At 37.8% G+C, this 18,794-nt stretch overlaps 1 protein-coding gene and 1 long non-coding RNA gene across 2 annotated transcripts; both read right to left on the bottom strand.

The window, feature by feature from the left end:
* Nucleotides 1-1,930: 1,930 nt before the first annotated feature.
* LOC309476235 (SLAM family member 5-like) lies at nucleotides 1,931-5,182 on the bottom strand. Its single transcript, XM_082139505.1, has 3 exons — nucleotides 5,024-5,182; nucleotides 3,415-3,732; nucleotides 1,931-3,255 (listed from the first exon to the last, which is right to left on the bottom strand). The coding sequence occupies exons 1-3, from the start codon at nucleotides 5,070-5,072 to the stop codon at nucleotides 2,903-2,905; spliced, it is 720 nt and encodes a 239-aa protein (XP_081995631.1). The 5' UTR covers nucleotides 5,073-5,182; the 3' UTR covers nucleotides 1,931-2,902.
* A 2,070-nt stretch (nucleotides 5,183-7,252) lies between these two features.
* Nucleotides 7,253-8,570, bottom strand: LOC309476554. The gene is made up of 2 exons (XR_014198269.1): nucleotides 8,329-8,570; nucleotides 7,253-7,819 (listed from the first exon to the last, which is right to left on the bottom strand). It is a non-coding gene; the product is annotated as an uncharacterized lncRNA (long non-coding RNA).
* Nucleotides 8,571-18,794: the final 10,224 nt, after the last annotated feature.

The following is an 18,794-nucleotide window of genomic DNA, read 5'->3' as shown; positions in this document are numbered from 1 at the left end:
ACACACACACACACACACACACACACACACACACACACACACACACACACACACACACACACACACACACACACACACACACACACACACACACACACACACACACACACACATACACACAGTGGTCGGTGACACTGGATAGACACTGGGTGCGCTCCGATTACGTCACCAACTGATGCTATTAATACCTCCGGGTCAATTCTATTGACATGTTACACACTATATTCACAGCTGGTCACGATTAAAGACGTTCCCAATGCTCTAAGCAGCACAGCATCAATTGTAGCTTTTGAAAGGGAAAATGTTTTCCATTCCATTATGCTACTTTTCCATTGTTTTTCAATATCTGTACCTAAATTCTGATTGGGTGGGCTCAGTCACCCCTGCCCATGCCTAGAGCTGGCCCTGTCACTGTGTGAAAGTGATCTACTTTTAACTGAATCAGAATTAGATTAACTCTCTCAGACAGACTGATATCTATCCAGTGTCACCGACCACTGTGTGTGTGTGTGGTGTGTGATTTGTTTTCCAAAGCAGATTTGGAGAAAAACAAATGAGAGCTTCTGAAGAAAGCCCCATCAATGAGGTGAGATACTGAACTACTGTAGTTTGTCTTTGTAGTAAATGAGAAATGACATCACATTCAGATCTGTGTTTGATTTCACCTTCATGATAAATCATCCCGATAGAAAATAAACATTTCAAACAGGATCTCATTCGCTGATTAATGACAGATGTGCTGATTTCTGGAGCTGGAAACTACTGTTTATTTCTCTTTCACCTTCTGTGATTTATTGTTTTCTTACAGATGGAGAATGACTGAGGTCATGTGATCTGAGAGGATCAGCAGCTTCTGAAACATTATATTACATCATAGGAAAATGAGCAGAAACTTGATTAGAAACTAAACATGAAGCACTTCACGTTACATGTTACTGGAAACAGAGATAATGTTATACTGTAAATTTCTAATTTTATCATCTAAATATCCTCATTTTTATTTGTGTGAGGAAAGTTCCTGCAAGGACATTACAACTATATTGTCAATAAGCTTATTGGACAGATATTTGCTACAAACAGCATTTAGAGCAGATTGTTAGTTTATAAACCTGAATTTAACCCTTTAGCAGATTATTTTACCCAGAGCAACAAATGATGAACCTCAGGAGTTCTGCTTGTGTATTAAGCTTGTAAATAATTTTAAAACTAATGGGTGAAGGTTGTAGAAAAGTTTGTAGGAAAACATTTCGTTAAAATGCATGGATTAATTTTCTACCTAAAGTATTTGCATTTAAATTACAAATAGGATTGGGCCTTCTTGCTAAATATATTTGTTGTGATCATTATTTTAATAAAATAAAACCCCACCTAAATAGTCAATTTAACAGATACAAGACTCAGTGGTGCAGATGAATGAATGCAGTGACTGTTTCTACCATCAACATAAGGACACAAACTCACTGTTAGAACTTTTACTTTCATTGTCCCTCAGAAGATCCAAAAAGAAAAGAACTGTAATATCTGTAATGTTTATGAACAACTTTGAAACTTCTTCATTTTCAAAGTCTTCCTCATTTTCTTCATAGAGAAAGGTTTTTTTTTAATCATTTGTATAAACCTTTAAGACAGACTCGCTGTGATATCTGAAGGTATATGGATCTGTTGAAGCCTTCAGTCAGTATTTATCATCTGTAACAAAATCCATTTAATTGACAATTTCCTCATTAAGAATTACATTACCCATAATCCTGAAGAAAAAGTCTGAGAATCATGGCAAATGTTGCATTATGGGATTGTAGATTGTAGATCATTCCATCATAAAATACATTAAGTACAGTGTTTTAACCTTTGTGTTTTCCTTATTTTCATAAAGGGGTGTGTGTGTGTGTGTGTGTGTGTGTGTGTGTGTGTGTGTGTGTGTGTGTGTGTGTGTGTGTGTGTGTGTGTGTGTGTGTGTGTGTGTGTGTGTGTGTGTGTGTGTGTGTGTGTGTGTGTGTGTGTGTGTGTGTGTGTCAGACCAAAAATAGATCTGTCACTGTTGCACTAAACTGCCTTCTTTTGTTATGTGCACATTTACACTGTTTGTGTGGTTTTAAATAAACTGAATACATTGAAAATGTGTTTCTAATCAACTGTCATTATTCATACAAGTCATAGTTTATTTTTATGATGACATCCCCTCAACTATACATGATTTATTGGTGTGACACATATTTGTATTTGTGGGGTTTCTGCATATAAAACAAAATGAAAACAGCAACATAACATAAATGAAGAAAACATGAAAACAATGTAATTAACCAAGAAATGTAAAATGGATGACATTAAAGAATAAAATGAAATATTCAAGAATATTCATCGTTTGTCCACTAGATGGCCCAATACACCAGATTCCGGTAATGAAAGTCCAGTTAGAGTAAAGCATTAAGCAAAGCATCGTTTCGCATCACTAAACAATTAGACTACACTTTTTTTTTTCATCTTTACTGATTAAAACTCCAATATATTTCACAATAATTATGACATTTGTTCTGTTTTCTCCTGTTATCCTCTTGAAGCTCTGACGTCATTGACCAGAAGAACAGCAGCAGCCGCTGAAGCCACGCCCATCAGCGCAGTGACGACCAATCGCAGCACAGCTTCAACAGAATCACAACAGGGGGCGTGGCCTTCTGGAGAAACTAATGAAACAAATGATAAAATGAATTAAGATTTTCAACAAGCTGACTTTAGCTGTCACAGGCTCAAAATTTAAATAAAATAAAGTAAAATAAAATAAAATAAAATAGATATCAGCACAATCTCATTTTGTGATCCACAGATAAAACAAATCAAACTTGTTCAGAAAGCCATGAGTAAATGATGAAAGAAGTTCATTCATAATATCTGGCATCTCAATTTATCAGTCTCGGTAAAACCAACAAATTAATTCAGTGAATATTATCATCAGTGCTGTGGTACCTGCACATGTGTGACAGAGTGTGTTGATGTCCAGATGTGTGGTCTGGTTGCTGATGGGATTGTTCAGCACACAGCTGTAGGTGTTTTTATCCTGATATTCCACCTCCAGAGGTAGAGAGAGACTGATGCTGAGATCACACACACTGATGCTGGACAACACACTGATTCCTGCGTACCAGGAGAGAGTCACATCATCACACATATTCACCACTGATGAACACACCAGTGAACATGATGATGATGATGAAGAACACTGTGAAGAGTTACTGATGATGACAGGAACAGGCAGACGAGCTGAGAAACATGAGAGAATAAACAAATATGGATACATATAATCAACAATCTATATGTTCAATTGTCTTAAGTGTTTCTGTGATCTCAAATTATAAGATTTCAGTGTGTGAAAAATAAAATAAGAATATCTGAAGGACGAGACAAATGATCTCTACTCACCATAGACAGAAACACTGAATGTTTTTGATGTCAGTTTCGCTCCTCTTATCTCTAGTTTATAAACTCCAGCATGTTCAGTTGTGGTGTTTGTGATGGTCAGAGATCCAGTTTGATCGTCCAGCTTCAGTCTGTCTCTGAATCTCCCATCAGGAACATCATCATATGTGGAGGAGATTCGGTTCTCTTTGATTTCAGCTATCAGAGAGTTTTCAGCTCCATATTTCCACAGTATCTCGTCGTCTTCATGTATTTCAGTAACATCAGTGTTTAGAGTGACAGAATCTCCCTCCATCACTGACATTGAATCACCAAACACACCTGGAGAACAAACAGAATTTCTTCTTTTTTTTTTTTTTTTTTTTACAAATTAAGTTTCTGTTTATAAAAAAAATAAAAAAAGCTGTAGTTCTTAATCTTTAGATGTGAATTAAAGAACAGAGGCAGAAACACAAAAGAGTCTCTGCTGATGCAGGAACAGATGAGCTGGAAAACATGAGAGAAATAAGAATCTAACAGGAACAAAGTGTGGTCAGTGCTGACACTGACAGTCCTGATGTTCTAAAACAAACCTTTTTTTTTTTTTTAGGCTGTCACCACACGTTCACCACAGAGGAAGGAGGAGAGCTGGGTGGAGGAGGGACATTTCCACTACAAGTTCAACAAAACTGAAGATCATCTATAATGACTGGACAGTGGATTGTGTTTGTGTGTGAAGAATGCGTTGTGTAGCCAAGAGTCACGGGTGGCAAATGGCATCCTAAGAAAAAGCATTGCCACTCTAGAATTATCCAGGTAAAAAAGATCAATTCAAGCAGTGTTTGCTCTACCTTATAGCAGCGGTGCTTCAGTGTGAAAAAGGTATGTTTGAATACATAGTAATCGAAAAACAGGAGGCAAAAAGTCCCCGGATGACACAGCTACTGCCGAGATTCAGAAGTATACAATGGACACTTTTCTATCCCATAAGGCCACAGGAGAGTTAATCTATTATTATGTATTAACTCAATATTTTCATGTTAATGTTGTGTTAGCTGACGCCTTCGTCTTGTATTGTGTTAGATTATCAAAATCATCAGCTGAAGTCTATTGCAGATATAGATATTCATACATGCGTGTAACTACAGTTGCAGACACTCAGTTACAAAATGGCGGACGGCTGTTTGTATTTCACAAAAAAACTCTATAGCGCCATCTAAGTTATACGCTTCTAATGGAAAATGTATTTTACTATAACAACAATATTAACATGATTTAACTCATAATAACATTTCATAACTGAGCAACAAACAACACTGACTTTCAGATGATTATACTTTTCGACTGCTTGCAGAAGCTGTCATCATTTGCACATCAGATTCATCATTAACGATGGACAGCGAGTAAAGCCATGAACTCTGAAATTATCACAATACTTATATTCTAAAATGTCGTTGCACAAGAGAAAAATAAATGCAAAAAGAGCGGAATCTGTTTTATTTCAGCTTAACTTGTGCATCTTTTATTTAGGATTAACAGAGAACAAAAATCCTCTGACTGATTAAAAAAGCAGCCAATTGCTTTGTATTAAAACTAAAGCAAAATGTAATGTCTTAAAAGAAATATAACTTACCAGCAATATGCCACATGTAGCACAAAATAAACAGATGAACCATCTTCATATTACAGTGCTTGATATATGTGAACACTTGTGTGACAGACAGATCGTGAACTGACACAACAGTGTTAAACTGTGATATTAATATATAGTGTTGAGTGTGTTTCCTCCACCGGATTTGAACACACCCACATGTGTGAGTTACTCTGGCATGTGTTGCTCTTTTCTCCTTTTAAGACTTGTTCTTAGTTGCATTGTTTATTTTACAAGTTGCACCATTTATGTTCTATATTTCAATTATTATTCATTCCACTGACCTCTGGCCTGACTCTATTAGTGGTGATTGTGAAGCAAAGCATCACTATTGTTCTCTTGCACACTTATTAGTGGTGTTTGTCATATACCCATGGATGTGCTTTGACTTTTATAAGCGATCAGGGGTACGATGTTCACAAGCGAAAAATTGCATTGACTTTGAACTTTGACGGGTCATAGCTCTGAACTTGAGCTCTGATTTTGTAGAAATGTGTGGGTTTCCACATCTGAAGAGAATGGCAAGCTCTGTAACAACATACCTCACAATGGGGTGTACGTTGTAGCCCTGGGTCGCAAGAGCTGCCCAAATTTTCTCTATAAACATACTATGGTGAAGCGAAACATTAAACAGGAAGTGTGCACATGTGTTTTTCCTACTATGGGAACTTGCATAGGAATATTGAACATAACTCTGGATTACAGTGTCATAGAGACATGAGGGAGGGGGAGGGCTCATTTCACTCAGGCAACCAATCAGTCTCTCAGGATCATTAGAGCTATCAAGCCACACCCTAGCAACCATTTAGAGCACCCTAGCTACTGAACCCATAAACTACCATTATAAAAGGCCCGGATGGATATCTTTGCAGCTCACGAGGGTGGGCTTGTTTCACTCATGCAACATTTTGAGCTCCCTAGAAACAAGTTCCATTGAGTTCCTTTCAAATAGATCAAAAGGAATATCTTTGAATAGAAGTTTCATAGAAACATGAGAAAGGGCTTGTTTGACTCGGGGCAGCAAACAGCAAAATCATGAAACACCTTCACTATAGTGTCGACTCAGATCTGGTACTTGTGGAATCCACGTTTACCAGATGTGGTCCGGATCTGGGCCGACACTATGTTGCCGTCTGGGTCTTCATCTCTGCATCAGAACATCCTGTTGACTTGATGGTTGGCTCTTTTGACTTATGTTAGCAAACAGGTCTTCCAGCATGCTACACATGCTAGCAGTGAATAGTTACATGCTAATAGTGACATTTTTACTGAAATATCGTAGAGACATGTTTGTGAGCTTTTTGGACTCAGTGTAGTTGCACACAGCTGTTGAGTGATCAAGGGGTCAAGTTTTTTTTTTTTTTTTAAGCAACTTATAAATTATAATTACTCTATTTTCTGTAATGCAGAAACTGTTAGTCCAGCCATCAGCTCAAACCACATCTCTGTTCAGCTGTAAACAGATCAGACCACTGACGGTTTCACTGTGACTCACACACTGCTAAACTCAAACGGCCTCCGCAGTCACCCAGATCTCAATCCAATAGAGCAGTTTTGGGATATGGAGGAATGGGAGATTCACATCATGGACGTGAAGCCAGTAAACCTGCAGCAACTGTGTGATTCTTTCAGGACAATATGGAGGAATCTCTGATGAATGTTTCTAGCAGCTTATTGAATCAATGCTATGACGAACTGAGGCAGTTCTGAAGGAAAAGGGGTCCAACACAATACTAACAAGGTGTATGTAATAAAGCAGCCGGAGAATGAATTTATATCTGACAGGTAAAGCTGTTATTGTTTAAGAGTTTTATTTTGGACACTAGATGGCGCTATTTAATAGTGGGATGTTATGTAATTTAAGTGTCATGTTCTGTTAACCAACAGCAAATGATAAAAATTATAGTCAAGTTGTTGAAAGATGTAATTTTTTATTGGATTTTGATTTAATTTAATTTTCACACTCATTTTTTCCTTGAATATAACCATATTTCTTACACTTAATTGTAACATAGAAACATTCATGTGTTGCTTGTTACTACCCCCACCCCCACCAGAAAATAAAGAAATTATTAACAACCATTGCATACATAAATAACATTAATATGTCAACAGTAAATCATACATATGCATTCTTAACATGACAGTTAAACATTGACACACAAGTAGGCTTACTATAGCTTTAACTTGTGTATATCAAATCTTGACTGCTAAAGCTAAAGTGAGACTGTGAGTCTTCATATGAGCAGGAATGGAAATAAAGGCCTTCAAACACACAGTAATGAACGACACCTCAGTGCGTCTGTCAAACATCGACCACAAACATCCAGCAGAAGAAGATCATGCAGAACCAGCAACAAATCAAACCACTTTTCTGAGCAGATGTAAATCACACCAGCTCAAACTGGCAGGAGCTCCAGAGGAAGCCGAACACAGCAGGCTTTATTCAACAGACACATACATTCATATATTTCTCAAATGAAGAGGCAACATATGTTTCTTGTTTGTTGTTGTTTTGTGGATTTGTTAAAAAGGAAAACATTGAGGCTTTAAAAAGTCAGATAATTTGTTAAAAGTGCTTGTACATTCTTAAAGAGAGTTTCATTAGTCCATAATTGAATATCACACTTCAACAATCTCAAAACTCAAAACTAAAGAGCTGAGAGGAAATACAGCGGTTCCTGTGAACGCGATCACACCGCTGGTCTGGTGCTTGAAGTTTGATCATCTTCTCTTGGCGATCGGCGCATACACCACATGATCCTCCTCTTTAGCATCCTGTCAAAAACACAATATATAATAATGCATGGATGTCCTTGAAATCATGTGTCCTCACAATATGCAGATATAAAACCAAATGTGTATCATAAAGCTTCCATAGGCCTGTGTGTGAGAGACTCGCACTGATTCCTTGCATTTGTTTTTTAATGCTTGCAAAATAATACTTGATATAAAAATGTATTCCAGTATAAATATCATATAGACAGAACTGTGTTGATTTCCCAAAAGCATTGCAAGAATCACAAAAGCATAGTGTGTGAAACTCTGAAGATTTGGACTGTGATGTCATCAACTGACACTGTCTGGAAATATGAACTAATGTTGATCTGATGGTAGAATGAGTGTCGTCAGTATTATGGCATATGTTTCTCACATTGAATGTTGATCTTCATACATATTTAATATGGTGGTGTTTTGTGTTTTTGTCTGTATAATGATCTATCACACACTGGCACACTCACTGCTGAAATCATACACAGACATGAATTAGTAATAAATTATCTTACCGGTTTCTGTGCTCTTCTTTTGTGGAACGTTGGCTCGACGTAGATGATTTCTTCTTCATGAGTCTCAACTGTTTCAATGACAATAAGATGTAATATAATAAATAGATGGATTAAAATAATAGATGGATTAAAATAATGAAACTCAATTGTTGTGTCTTGTACAGATGAAATTATACACAGAAAAGTATGATGAAGTAGGATATGTTTAATAGTCTCATGCAACAGCACAACCAGGTGTGCAACTCTACACCAACACTTCTTCACTGCACTCTCTCTGTTCACTGCACTATCTCTACCTTAACCAAAACCTCTACCTTAACCCCCCAGCGATACACAATATAACATCAATGTAGATCTGTTTCTTTACAACATTTTATTAGGGCTGTTGGACTGATGGATCTGAGCTTATGCTCCTCAGTTTTTGAGTGAAAAAAGCATTATTTATGGCTAATGTTGGCATTGTTCACTAAACAGATCAATGAGTCCCATGAATCCCATATTTGCCAATAATAGCATATAGCATAAAGCATAAATCATATTTTTCAAGTGTAACAAGTACAAAAATTATCACATTTTTGTGGGGAAGATGTTATACCCTGAGCAAAGTGAGTACGTTTTAGTCTAATGCGTAACGTTAAATAGTATTTTCACGAAATAGAAAATTATCTCCAGGTCAACACTACCGCAACACAACATGAGGGTTAAAAGGAACTACACTATTAAAGTATATTATTATTTGGAATAAAACGTACTACCTTTACAAATTCAATAGCGTTTATAATTTAACACTTGCCTTCTTGATCAGTTTTTCTACATATCCTGCAGATGCAGAAGATCCCGACGACTGTAGCAACAATCATCAGAGATCCAGCAGAGATCAACACTATCAGAGACACTGAGACTGGAAGAACTGAAACTGGAGATATAGAGAGAGAGAGACAGTTATTAGTGTGTGCTAGTGATAAGAGAACATCATAGTTAGGAGTATTTAGCTGATTTTCATTTAAATTCATTAAAAAATTCTAGTTTATTACATTTTACTGTGGGTTACAGTAAAAATTGCTTTTGTTTTTATTTCAGGCTGAAAGGCAGCAAAGAGTGGTGATGATCTATATATAAATATGAGTAACAATCTGAGGTATGCCGACAACACATCACTGAAAAAAAGAAAGATATGGAATAGATATGGAGAAAGATATGGCTGAGGAAACTCAAGAGAAGAAACTAAACATGCGGAAGACCGAGATCATGTCAACTGATAACATTGATAAATTTGGTGCCCTTGTGACCACTGATTCAACTAGAACTCGAGAAATATTACGTTTATGGAGGTGGGCAAGATGGTTATGAGGTCTTTAGACAAAATATTCAAAAGCAAAGTAATCAGATTGCTGATGGAGATGAGACTACGTCATACTTCATGCGAAAGCTGGATGATCCAGAAACGAGACCAAAGTAAGATTGAGGAAATATGAGCTGGAGAAGAATCCTGTGTGTGCCGTGATCGATGAGATGAACCAACAAGCCAGTCATTGAGGAAATCAAAAGCACAAATGATGAAACTGCATTTGTCGTACTTTGGTCACATGGTTTGAAGGGAAATATCACTGGAAAAGGTGATCATGATTGGGAAGATTGAGGATAAAGGTGCAGAAGACCTTCAGTGAGATACGATTACAATGAGGACAGGACGGATCCTGGAGGATCGTATCAGACTCGAGCAAAACCAAATCCTTTTTAATTTCTTAAGTCTATCAAGTCACCAAGACTCAAATTTGAGCTAATGGGACACAACAACAACATACGTATCAATAATCCATATAACAGAGATGTTTGTGTTGAGTAAAAACAAAAGAAGGAACATAGTTCAACAATTAGGAATCAATGTAAATGTTTAAGCTATAAAATGCTGAACATTTGTTTTATCACCAATCATTGAAACCAGCTCCAGTCTTTATAATCAGCTCAGTAAATACACACACATATATCATCAGTGCTGTGGTACCTGCACATGTGTGACAGAGTGTGTTGATGTCCAGATGTGTGGTCTGGTTGCTGATGGGATTGTTCAGCACACAGCTGTAGGTGTTTTTATCCTGATATTCCACCTCCAGAGGTAGAGAGAGACTGATGCTGAGATCACACACACTGATGCTGGACAATACACTGATTCCTGCGTACCAGGAGAGAGTCACATCATCACACATATTCACCACTGATGAACACACCAGTGAACATGATGATGATGATGAAGAACACTGTGAAGAATTACTGATGATGACAGGAACAGGCAGATGAGCTGAGAAAGATTAGAAACATTTAGAGTAAATCATATCGAGTGCTGAATTTGTGATTTTCAGATTTATGAAAAATTAAACTTGTCAGAGATGCCTTTATCAAAATAATTCATCCAAAGAAAAGTGTTCAGAAGGCTGAAAAGGGAAAGTCAAAAATGATCGTGTATCTTACATTTTACTTTAGAATCATATATCTAGGATAGGTCTACTTCAAAGTGATTAACAAATAAAGGAAACCAATATTAAACTCACAATAGACAGTGAGATTGAAACTCTTGCTCAGATTTCTTATCATCTCTAGTTGATAAACTCCAGTATGTTCAGTTGTGGTGTTTGTGATGGTCAGAGATCCAGTTTGATCGTCCAGCTTCAGTCTGTCTCTGAATCTCCCATCAGGAACATCATCATATGTGATTCTGTTGGCCATTACATTGATTTCAGCTATTACAGTGTTTTCATCTCCAAACCTCCACAGAATCAGATCTTCATCCATCATTTCAGTAAGATCAGAGTTTAGAGTGACTGAATCTCCCTCCATCACTGACACTGACTTCACTGCATCTCTACCAGCAAACACTCCTGGAGAACAAACAGAGGTAAACATAAACAATTAAAAAAAATTAAAAAAACTCATGCAGTCTTTGCCATTTGCAATAAGAGATTCTGATGGTTCCAAAATGTTTGCTCACTAATTTTGCTAAACACAAAAAACATCTAAAACAAAATAATTTTGAAGAAATGTTCTACCTTGAGACTGTAAAACTATATTTTATTCAAATACCTTAACGTGATATTCACATGTACATTTGTAATGAATTTAATGAGCTTATTAACAAGCTGAATGAATCTGTCCATAATGTGATCAGTAATGATAGACCTGAATCCAAAAGATCATAAATCCAACTTATTACTTTGTATACAAACCAAAGCATGAACTAAATCAGTAAAAACATTGATATACAAAAATGCATTAAAAATATCTTACCATCCAGAAGCCACAAACACAAGCTGAACAAAACAACATGAACCATTTTATTTGATCGCTGTAACATTATAATGGAAATCTCTGAAAGTTGTCTGTCTTGAACTGTGTGTGTGTGTGTGGATCCTCCCCCATCAGGACTCGACCACCCTTCACTGACCACACACTGGATTTCACTTTAAAATTACACAACAATATTCTTTATAATCCCTGTATAGTGGCAGAAAACATGTTATACCACAGGAAGATGATACATGATTTGGACACGTTATTATTTTAGTTTTTTGTTATACTCTCTCTCTCTCTCTCTCGTGTGTGTGTGTGTGTTTGTGTGTGTAGGAAGAATTAATGTATGGATGAAAGTATAACCTCATATGTGATGTGTTAATTAATTAATTGTCTATAAGTGATGAATGATGAGTCAGATTAATGTTCTCTGACTCTTATTTGACTGTTTCTGAAACATCAGTGTCTTTTATCAGTATCAGTTTTCGTGAAAAGGAAGTCTGATGGTGAGGTTCATTAACAGGAGTGGAAATAAAAGCAGTCTTCTTTGCCCACAAACAACTGACACACACACATCAGTGTGCCTACCAATAATACACATATTTTCCATCCATCAGGTCAATCTACTTTTTTTTTTTGAATAAATGAGACCGCAGAAGTTTCACTTTGACTCAGTTGCTGGTGTCACATTCGGTGGATCGTGTTCTTTCTCTGCGCTAGAAAAGAACATGCGCTGTGGTTTTCTGTGGAGCTGTGGTTAAAAAAAAAATCGTATCTATGTTCGAATGCAACCATAGTGGGAGGGCTGCAAATCTTGTTTACCTTGAAATAAATCCTTCTATTTTCATTTTGACGCATTCGGGCCTATTTGCAAATCAGTCTTTCTCACTGAAGCTGTATTGACCTTTTGTGATGTTCACACATTCACAGGATAAAGTTAGGTTACTCCATGAATTGCACCCTAACCCTAACCTTAACTCTTAAGTACATGTAGTTAATTAATATTACTCAGTACTTACACTTATTTGAGTAAGTAGGCTTCAATGTAACTACGTCGACTTAAAATAAAGTGTAACCGAACTAATTGTTTGCTCACCATCTAATCTCCCCAGACATATGTAGTCTTGTTAGGAGATGATCAACGATATCCTACGGTGGCCGAGAGAGCTCAACGCGCTGCAACTGAAGAAAACACATGCAAATAGAAAAACACCTGCAAATTAAGAAAACATCTTCATCAGTTTCACAACACATGTGTGCTCCAAATACTCACAACACAACCAAATACAGAAACGCGCTGCAAATAGGACAGAACACAACGGAAATGTTTCCGGGAATGAAACAGAAATGAAATCACCCAATAAGTGACGGACCCGGCTGGGACGTTTTTTATTGCTCGTGAGCATTACCTACATAGACGTTGGAACAGGGGGGGCTGGGGGGGCCCCTCCCCTTTCCCGTATTGTTTTTAAGCCTTTCGCACGTACGATCACACAGGTGTAATCAGTCTAGGCTGGTCCCTGGAGCGTACGATCAAGTGCATCACATGATCAACTGCTAAATTCAAATGTTGAATTTAGCCAGAGACAGGCGCGCTCAGAGCTGTCATGCATATATCACAACTTGTCAGTGTTTTCAACCACATACTGTTTATTTTAGGTTTCAAACATATAAATTCACATAAGTACTAAAAAAACAATACATTTAGAGTTTGTAAAATACACACTGATGTCTATGGAAGAGGTAATAATAATCCTTTCCATTATAATTCGACACGTTTTATTCATATCAGATACACACTGTGTAAGTAACTTCAATGTTTACTCTATTCTATTCCCAGTTCACCAGCCACTTACTTTTAAGTACGGGAGAAGTGGATGAATTCACGTGTTGTAAACATAGAGGTTGTAAATCCAACAGATCCGATTCTCTGAACTGCGTCTGCGGCACAAACTAACACGGCGGCGCCCATCGCGCATACAGCTCAACTAACGCGATCGTTATAAAGGTGTTTAAACAACAATATACTTCCACTTGCATGTATTTGACAATCGGAATATCAGATATTTCATGCCATAGCTAACACATTTGTGAATATTCTGAATAAAAAAGGAAAAATGACATAAAAGCAGATCATCATTCATTCAGCGCTGTTGCTGCTGCGGTGTGTCACGTGACAAGCAATGACGCGTCACCATGGAAACGCCGCCCCCCCTCTCACAATATAGTTCCCACGTCCCTGATTACCTATGCCCTAACGTTACTCCCTTAAAAGGGCAGACGGCAGAGCCCTTGACGTGGGCACTTTGGAGGGAGCGGGGCACTTGTGTGCCATTATGTAGCCGTTTGAAACGGACTTGATGAAGGGAGCAACGAAAGCCAATGTAATTTCCTCATTATTTTCACCTGGGATGTTCCCATGACAACGCAGCGCCGTCTCATATTTGGACCTCTTATATTCACCTTATTCCGGAAGTAGCACTGGGTGGCGCCATCCGCGTAATCTCACTTCCTGGTTTAGCTACTTAGCGCTTTGTTTGCCCTGGTCCAATCTGTTATCTGTCTTAGTTTAATTTAATTGCCTTCCAATTTAAAGAAATTAGAGATGGCCAGTGTTAACTGTGCAGTCCGTGGCTGCCATAACAGCTGGAGAAAAAGAAATTTGACGCTGTCTCAGCTTTGTTATGAGCATCAAAAGAAGAGATCTGAATGTTGTGGGCCAGCATTTACTCTGCACCGACCCCCGGTCAAGGAAGAGGACAGGCGTGCGTGGCTTAAGGCGCTGAATTTAAAGAATCCGCCGAAGTTTCCTTTTGTCTGTTCGTATCACTTTGTGGATGGTAAACCTACTCCTGAACATCCATACCCCGAGAAATGGTTAGGCTACGTCGCGCCTCTGAAGAGACCTCGCCGGGTGCTAGTAAGACACACAAGTAAGTTGACATGATGAAGAAGTTGTTTGACAAGACTCCGCCTGATCCTGTTCTTGTATGTTTAGTGTAATAGACATTATTTATTGGGCTATCAGGACATTTAACAAAGATCATGTCATGTTCTTTAATTTGTTAAAATATGTAAAGTAATGTGATTGGTTCTATGTAACACTTTGTGAAATTATGAAAACCAGAGGTGGGCAGTACTGCGTTAGCTAGCTATATTTACAAAGTTTCTTTACTTTTAATGTAATTGAGTATTTTTAACAGTCTGTTATAAACTTTTTTGTTTAACTAAAAGCTTTATTTTGACAATATGAAACATTTCTTCTTCCAAAATTATTTCATTATTTCTTAGTTTTGTAAATTTAAGACCAGATTTTGTGTACTTTTCATTTGAATTGCATGCTTTTTTTTGTACAAATTGTCAAACGGATATAGCGTTCACAATTTCTCTAATTTGAGTACATTATTTTTACTTGAACCCCTACTGTTGTATTGAAGTAACTTTACTTAAATATACATGTTGGTTACTTAAACCCACCTCTGGTAAAAATAAAAACTACTCTGATAAATGTGCTTTGTCAATAGAAGTTAAATTTTGCAGAGATGTCACCAATGTTGTACTATTTTTGTTTCCTCAGCTGCATCTGCCACCTGTGCTGTGGAAGACAATAATCATGAGGAAGAAACCCCTTCGCTTCCTCCTGACCACGACTACGCAGGGAGTCCTACCCCATTATTAGACCAGCCACTTAAGCACGATAAGGCAACACAGTGCTCGGGTCCCCCCGAACTGAACAAACAACTTCTCCGCTCTGATCACCTCAGCCTTCTGTACACAGGCTTGAATTTGGAAACCTTTTCTTTTTTAGCTGATCAGCTGACAAAGGATTACATAAATGCCTTTCAGATGGATGCTCGTGATCAGGTGTTTGTCACTGATGAAGCTGCGGCTGAATTTGCTGCAGGATCACCTTGCTGAAATATTTCATGTCTCACAGTCACAAGTCAGCAAGATTACATCATTGTGGTACGACATCATGGAGGAGAAGATGAGGACTTACATCCCATGGCTGCCCAGGGAGACCATTCAAGCTACAATGCCACAATGTTTTAAAGATCACTATCCAACAACAACCTGTGTCATTGACTGCTCTGAAACCCCCCTCCAGAAACCCCACAACCTTGACTCAAGAGGCGAGTCTTACAGTCATTATTACGGCCAAAATACAATCAAATACCTGGTGGCAATTGCTCCCTGTGGTCTAATAATGTTTGTGTCTGCTGCATATGGAGGACGGTGCAGTGACAAATTTATTACAGCAGATAGTGGCTTTTTGGACTACCTACGTGCAGGAGATGTAGTCATGGCGGACAGAGGCTTCATCATTTCAGACCTCCTCCGTGAACGAAAAGTTAAGCTCATCTTGCCAGCGTTCACAAAAAAGGGGCTGCAGCTGTCAGAAGAGGACACCACCAACACCAGACGCATTGCCAATGTCCGTGTCCATGTTGAACGGGTCATCCGTCGCCTAAAAAACTTCAGACTCATTTCACAGACTGTTCCGATTAATCTGGCCCCCAAATTGGACAAAATCTTGAGAATCTGTGCAGCTTTATCTAACCTGCGTGGGGATATCATTCATGAAGAGGAAGATTAGTTGTAAATTAATAATTGTAAATACTTAAAGGGATACTTCACCGTTTTTTCATATTAAACTATGTTATTCCCTTAACTAAGACGAGTTGATACATACCTCTATCGTCTCAGTGCGTGCACTAAATCCCTCTGTCTTGCGGCGAAACTTTGTTAGCCCAGTTCATTTAATAGGGGCCAAGCAGAGAAGATACCAAACACCTCCACGTTTTCCCTATTTAAATACAGTTACTCGCGAAGTGTAACTCGACCTAGGACGGTGACACAAAACAAAACGTTGCGCTTTTCTAAGCGTGTAAAATGGATAACTATTTTGTATGGCGGAATACCATAGCAAGTGCTTGTAAGCACTTCGACTTGGCGCAGTAATATCTTCACTCGTGAAAAATCCTCTCACCGGCCCCCGCTCCCTCTAGTGAAGATATTACTGCGCCAAGTCGAAGTGCTTACAAGCACTTGCTATGGTATTCCGCCATACAAAATAGTTATCCATTTTACACGCTTAGAAAAGCGCAACGTTTTGTTTTGTGTCACCGTCCTAGGTCGAGTTACACTTCGCGAGTAACTGTATTTAAATAGGGAAAACGTGGAGGTGTTTGGTATCTTCTCTGCTTGGCCCATATTAAATGAACTGGGCTAACAAAGTTTCGCCGCAAGACAGAGGGATTTAGTGCACGCACTGAGACGAGAGAGGTATGTATCAACTCGTCTTAGTTAAGGGAATAACATAGTTTAATATGAAAAAACGGTGAAGTATCCCTTTAAGTTAAGCTTTTCTTTAACAGTGTTTCCTCTACTCAATTGTCTTTAGTGATTCCTGCGTGCTTATATTCAGCAACTGAGGCTTGTGTACATTTTTTTTACATAATGCACGTTTTAAAGAAACATGAAATTGATACATGTAGAGTTATAAAATGTTGATAGAAACAATCACTGCTTGTTACAATGAAAGATGTTTATTTGTACATTAAACAGAACATGGAACATTGTTTCTTCCCATGTACTTTTCTCCATTGTTGACATCTGTGAAAGATAAAAGTAATTAGTATAGTCAGAAACACTTAAAATTGAAATGTAACAGACTAATGATGCAGCAGACAGTGTGAAATAAGAGAGCGCTGTAGCTACATTTGTTTTTACATTTATGCTTTACTGTTCTCAGTATGATATTGATATAAGTACATATACTATAATAGTATAGCCAAATGCGTTGGCCTATGGTTATTAACAACTGCTGCAACGTACTAAAGTACATTTCACTTGAAGCTTTTGAAACAATGCCACAATCAAATTATTTAATAGCTGTGTCTTTCTAATAGCTATTACTTAGTTATGAAGATGTGCACAAACACTACTACATGTAAAGTTTGAAACATTATTACACCACAGTTTGTTTTCTTAATCACCAGATACATTTGCAGTGTATAGCCAACAGATGAGAAAAAAATAGCCACGAACTGGTGTAGAAAGAAAGTAGCTGCTAGAGCCTCAACTAGATGAACAAGAGGGTAACGTTAGCTTAGCTAACTGCTAGCTGCAATTTCTTATGGTTTAATCTCTAACACAAGTAATGGCTGTAAAATAAATCCAGCGACTGAATTCTAGAGGACCATAGCTTTCAAACAAGGTATAGCATGTGTATGTGTCCTGTTTAGATGTTTGTGGCTAATGTAGGCTAAACACTACACATCGGCCGGGCTGGGATCAGACAGGCAGACGGGTCATATAAACACCTAAAAGTCGTTTAAAAATTACCTCGAGAAACAGTGCATTGCTGTGCTGTTGGTACACACGTACATAGCACATTTGGCACAAATTAGCTTACCTTATGTGACATTTTATCAGTGAGACTTCTCTGCAGTTCTCCTCGAAATTGAATGAGGGTCCGCTAAACCGGAAGTTGGTTTACAACGGAAGTACTGGACAGAAGTAAAAGTGGGCGGGGCGGAATAAGGTGAATAGCCTACTGTCATACTAACATTTCTTATGAAACTTATTTTGACATAACATGAACGTGTACAAATATCTTTCCCTCATGTTTTTTTTCTCTATCTTTTTTCTTTAATTTATTTTAGTCTTCAGCTTGTTCTTTTCTGATTAGTATTCTTATGACATTGAACATATTACAAATGCATTTTGTATATTGTATACAAAGTTGTATGTCATAAACGTGTAATCTCTGTACGTTTTGCAACAAAAATTTTATAATAAATTAAATTAAATTAAAGTAGACAGCTCTGTAAGCACGTCCCAGCCGGGTCCGTCACTTATTGGCTTCCCCGGAAACATTTCTGTTGTGTTCTGTCCTATTTGCAGCGCGTTTCTGTATTTGGTTGTGTTGTGAGTATTTGGAGCAAACATGTGTTGTGAAAGTTGAAACTGATGAAGATGTTTTCTTAATTTGCAGGTGTTTTTCTATTTGCATGTGTTTTCTTCAGTTGCAGCGCGTTGAGCTCTCTCGGCCACCGTAGTTTTGGCTCATCTGTGAACATCATACTGGGAATGAAGCCATGTTGAACTGGGAACAGCGCCATCTGCTGGCTCATATGCATGTTTCATCAACTGAGAAAGTTTCATGAACAAAAGGT

Source organism: Leuciscus leuciscus (genome assembly GCF_965113295.1).
Source record: "Leuciscus leuciscus genome assembly, chromosome: 15".
NCBI classification, from domain to species: Eukaryota; Metazoa; Chordata; class Actinopteri; order Cypriniformes; family Leuciscidae; genus Leuciscus; species Leuciscus leuciscus.
Note: the sequence above shows the minus strand (reverse complement) of the source record. Positions and strands in the feature narration are given on the sequence as shown.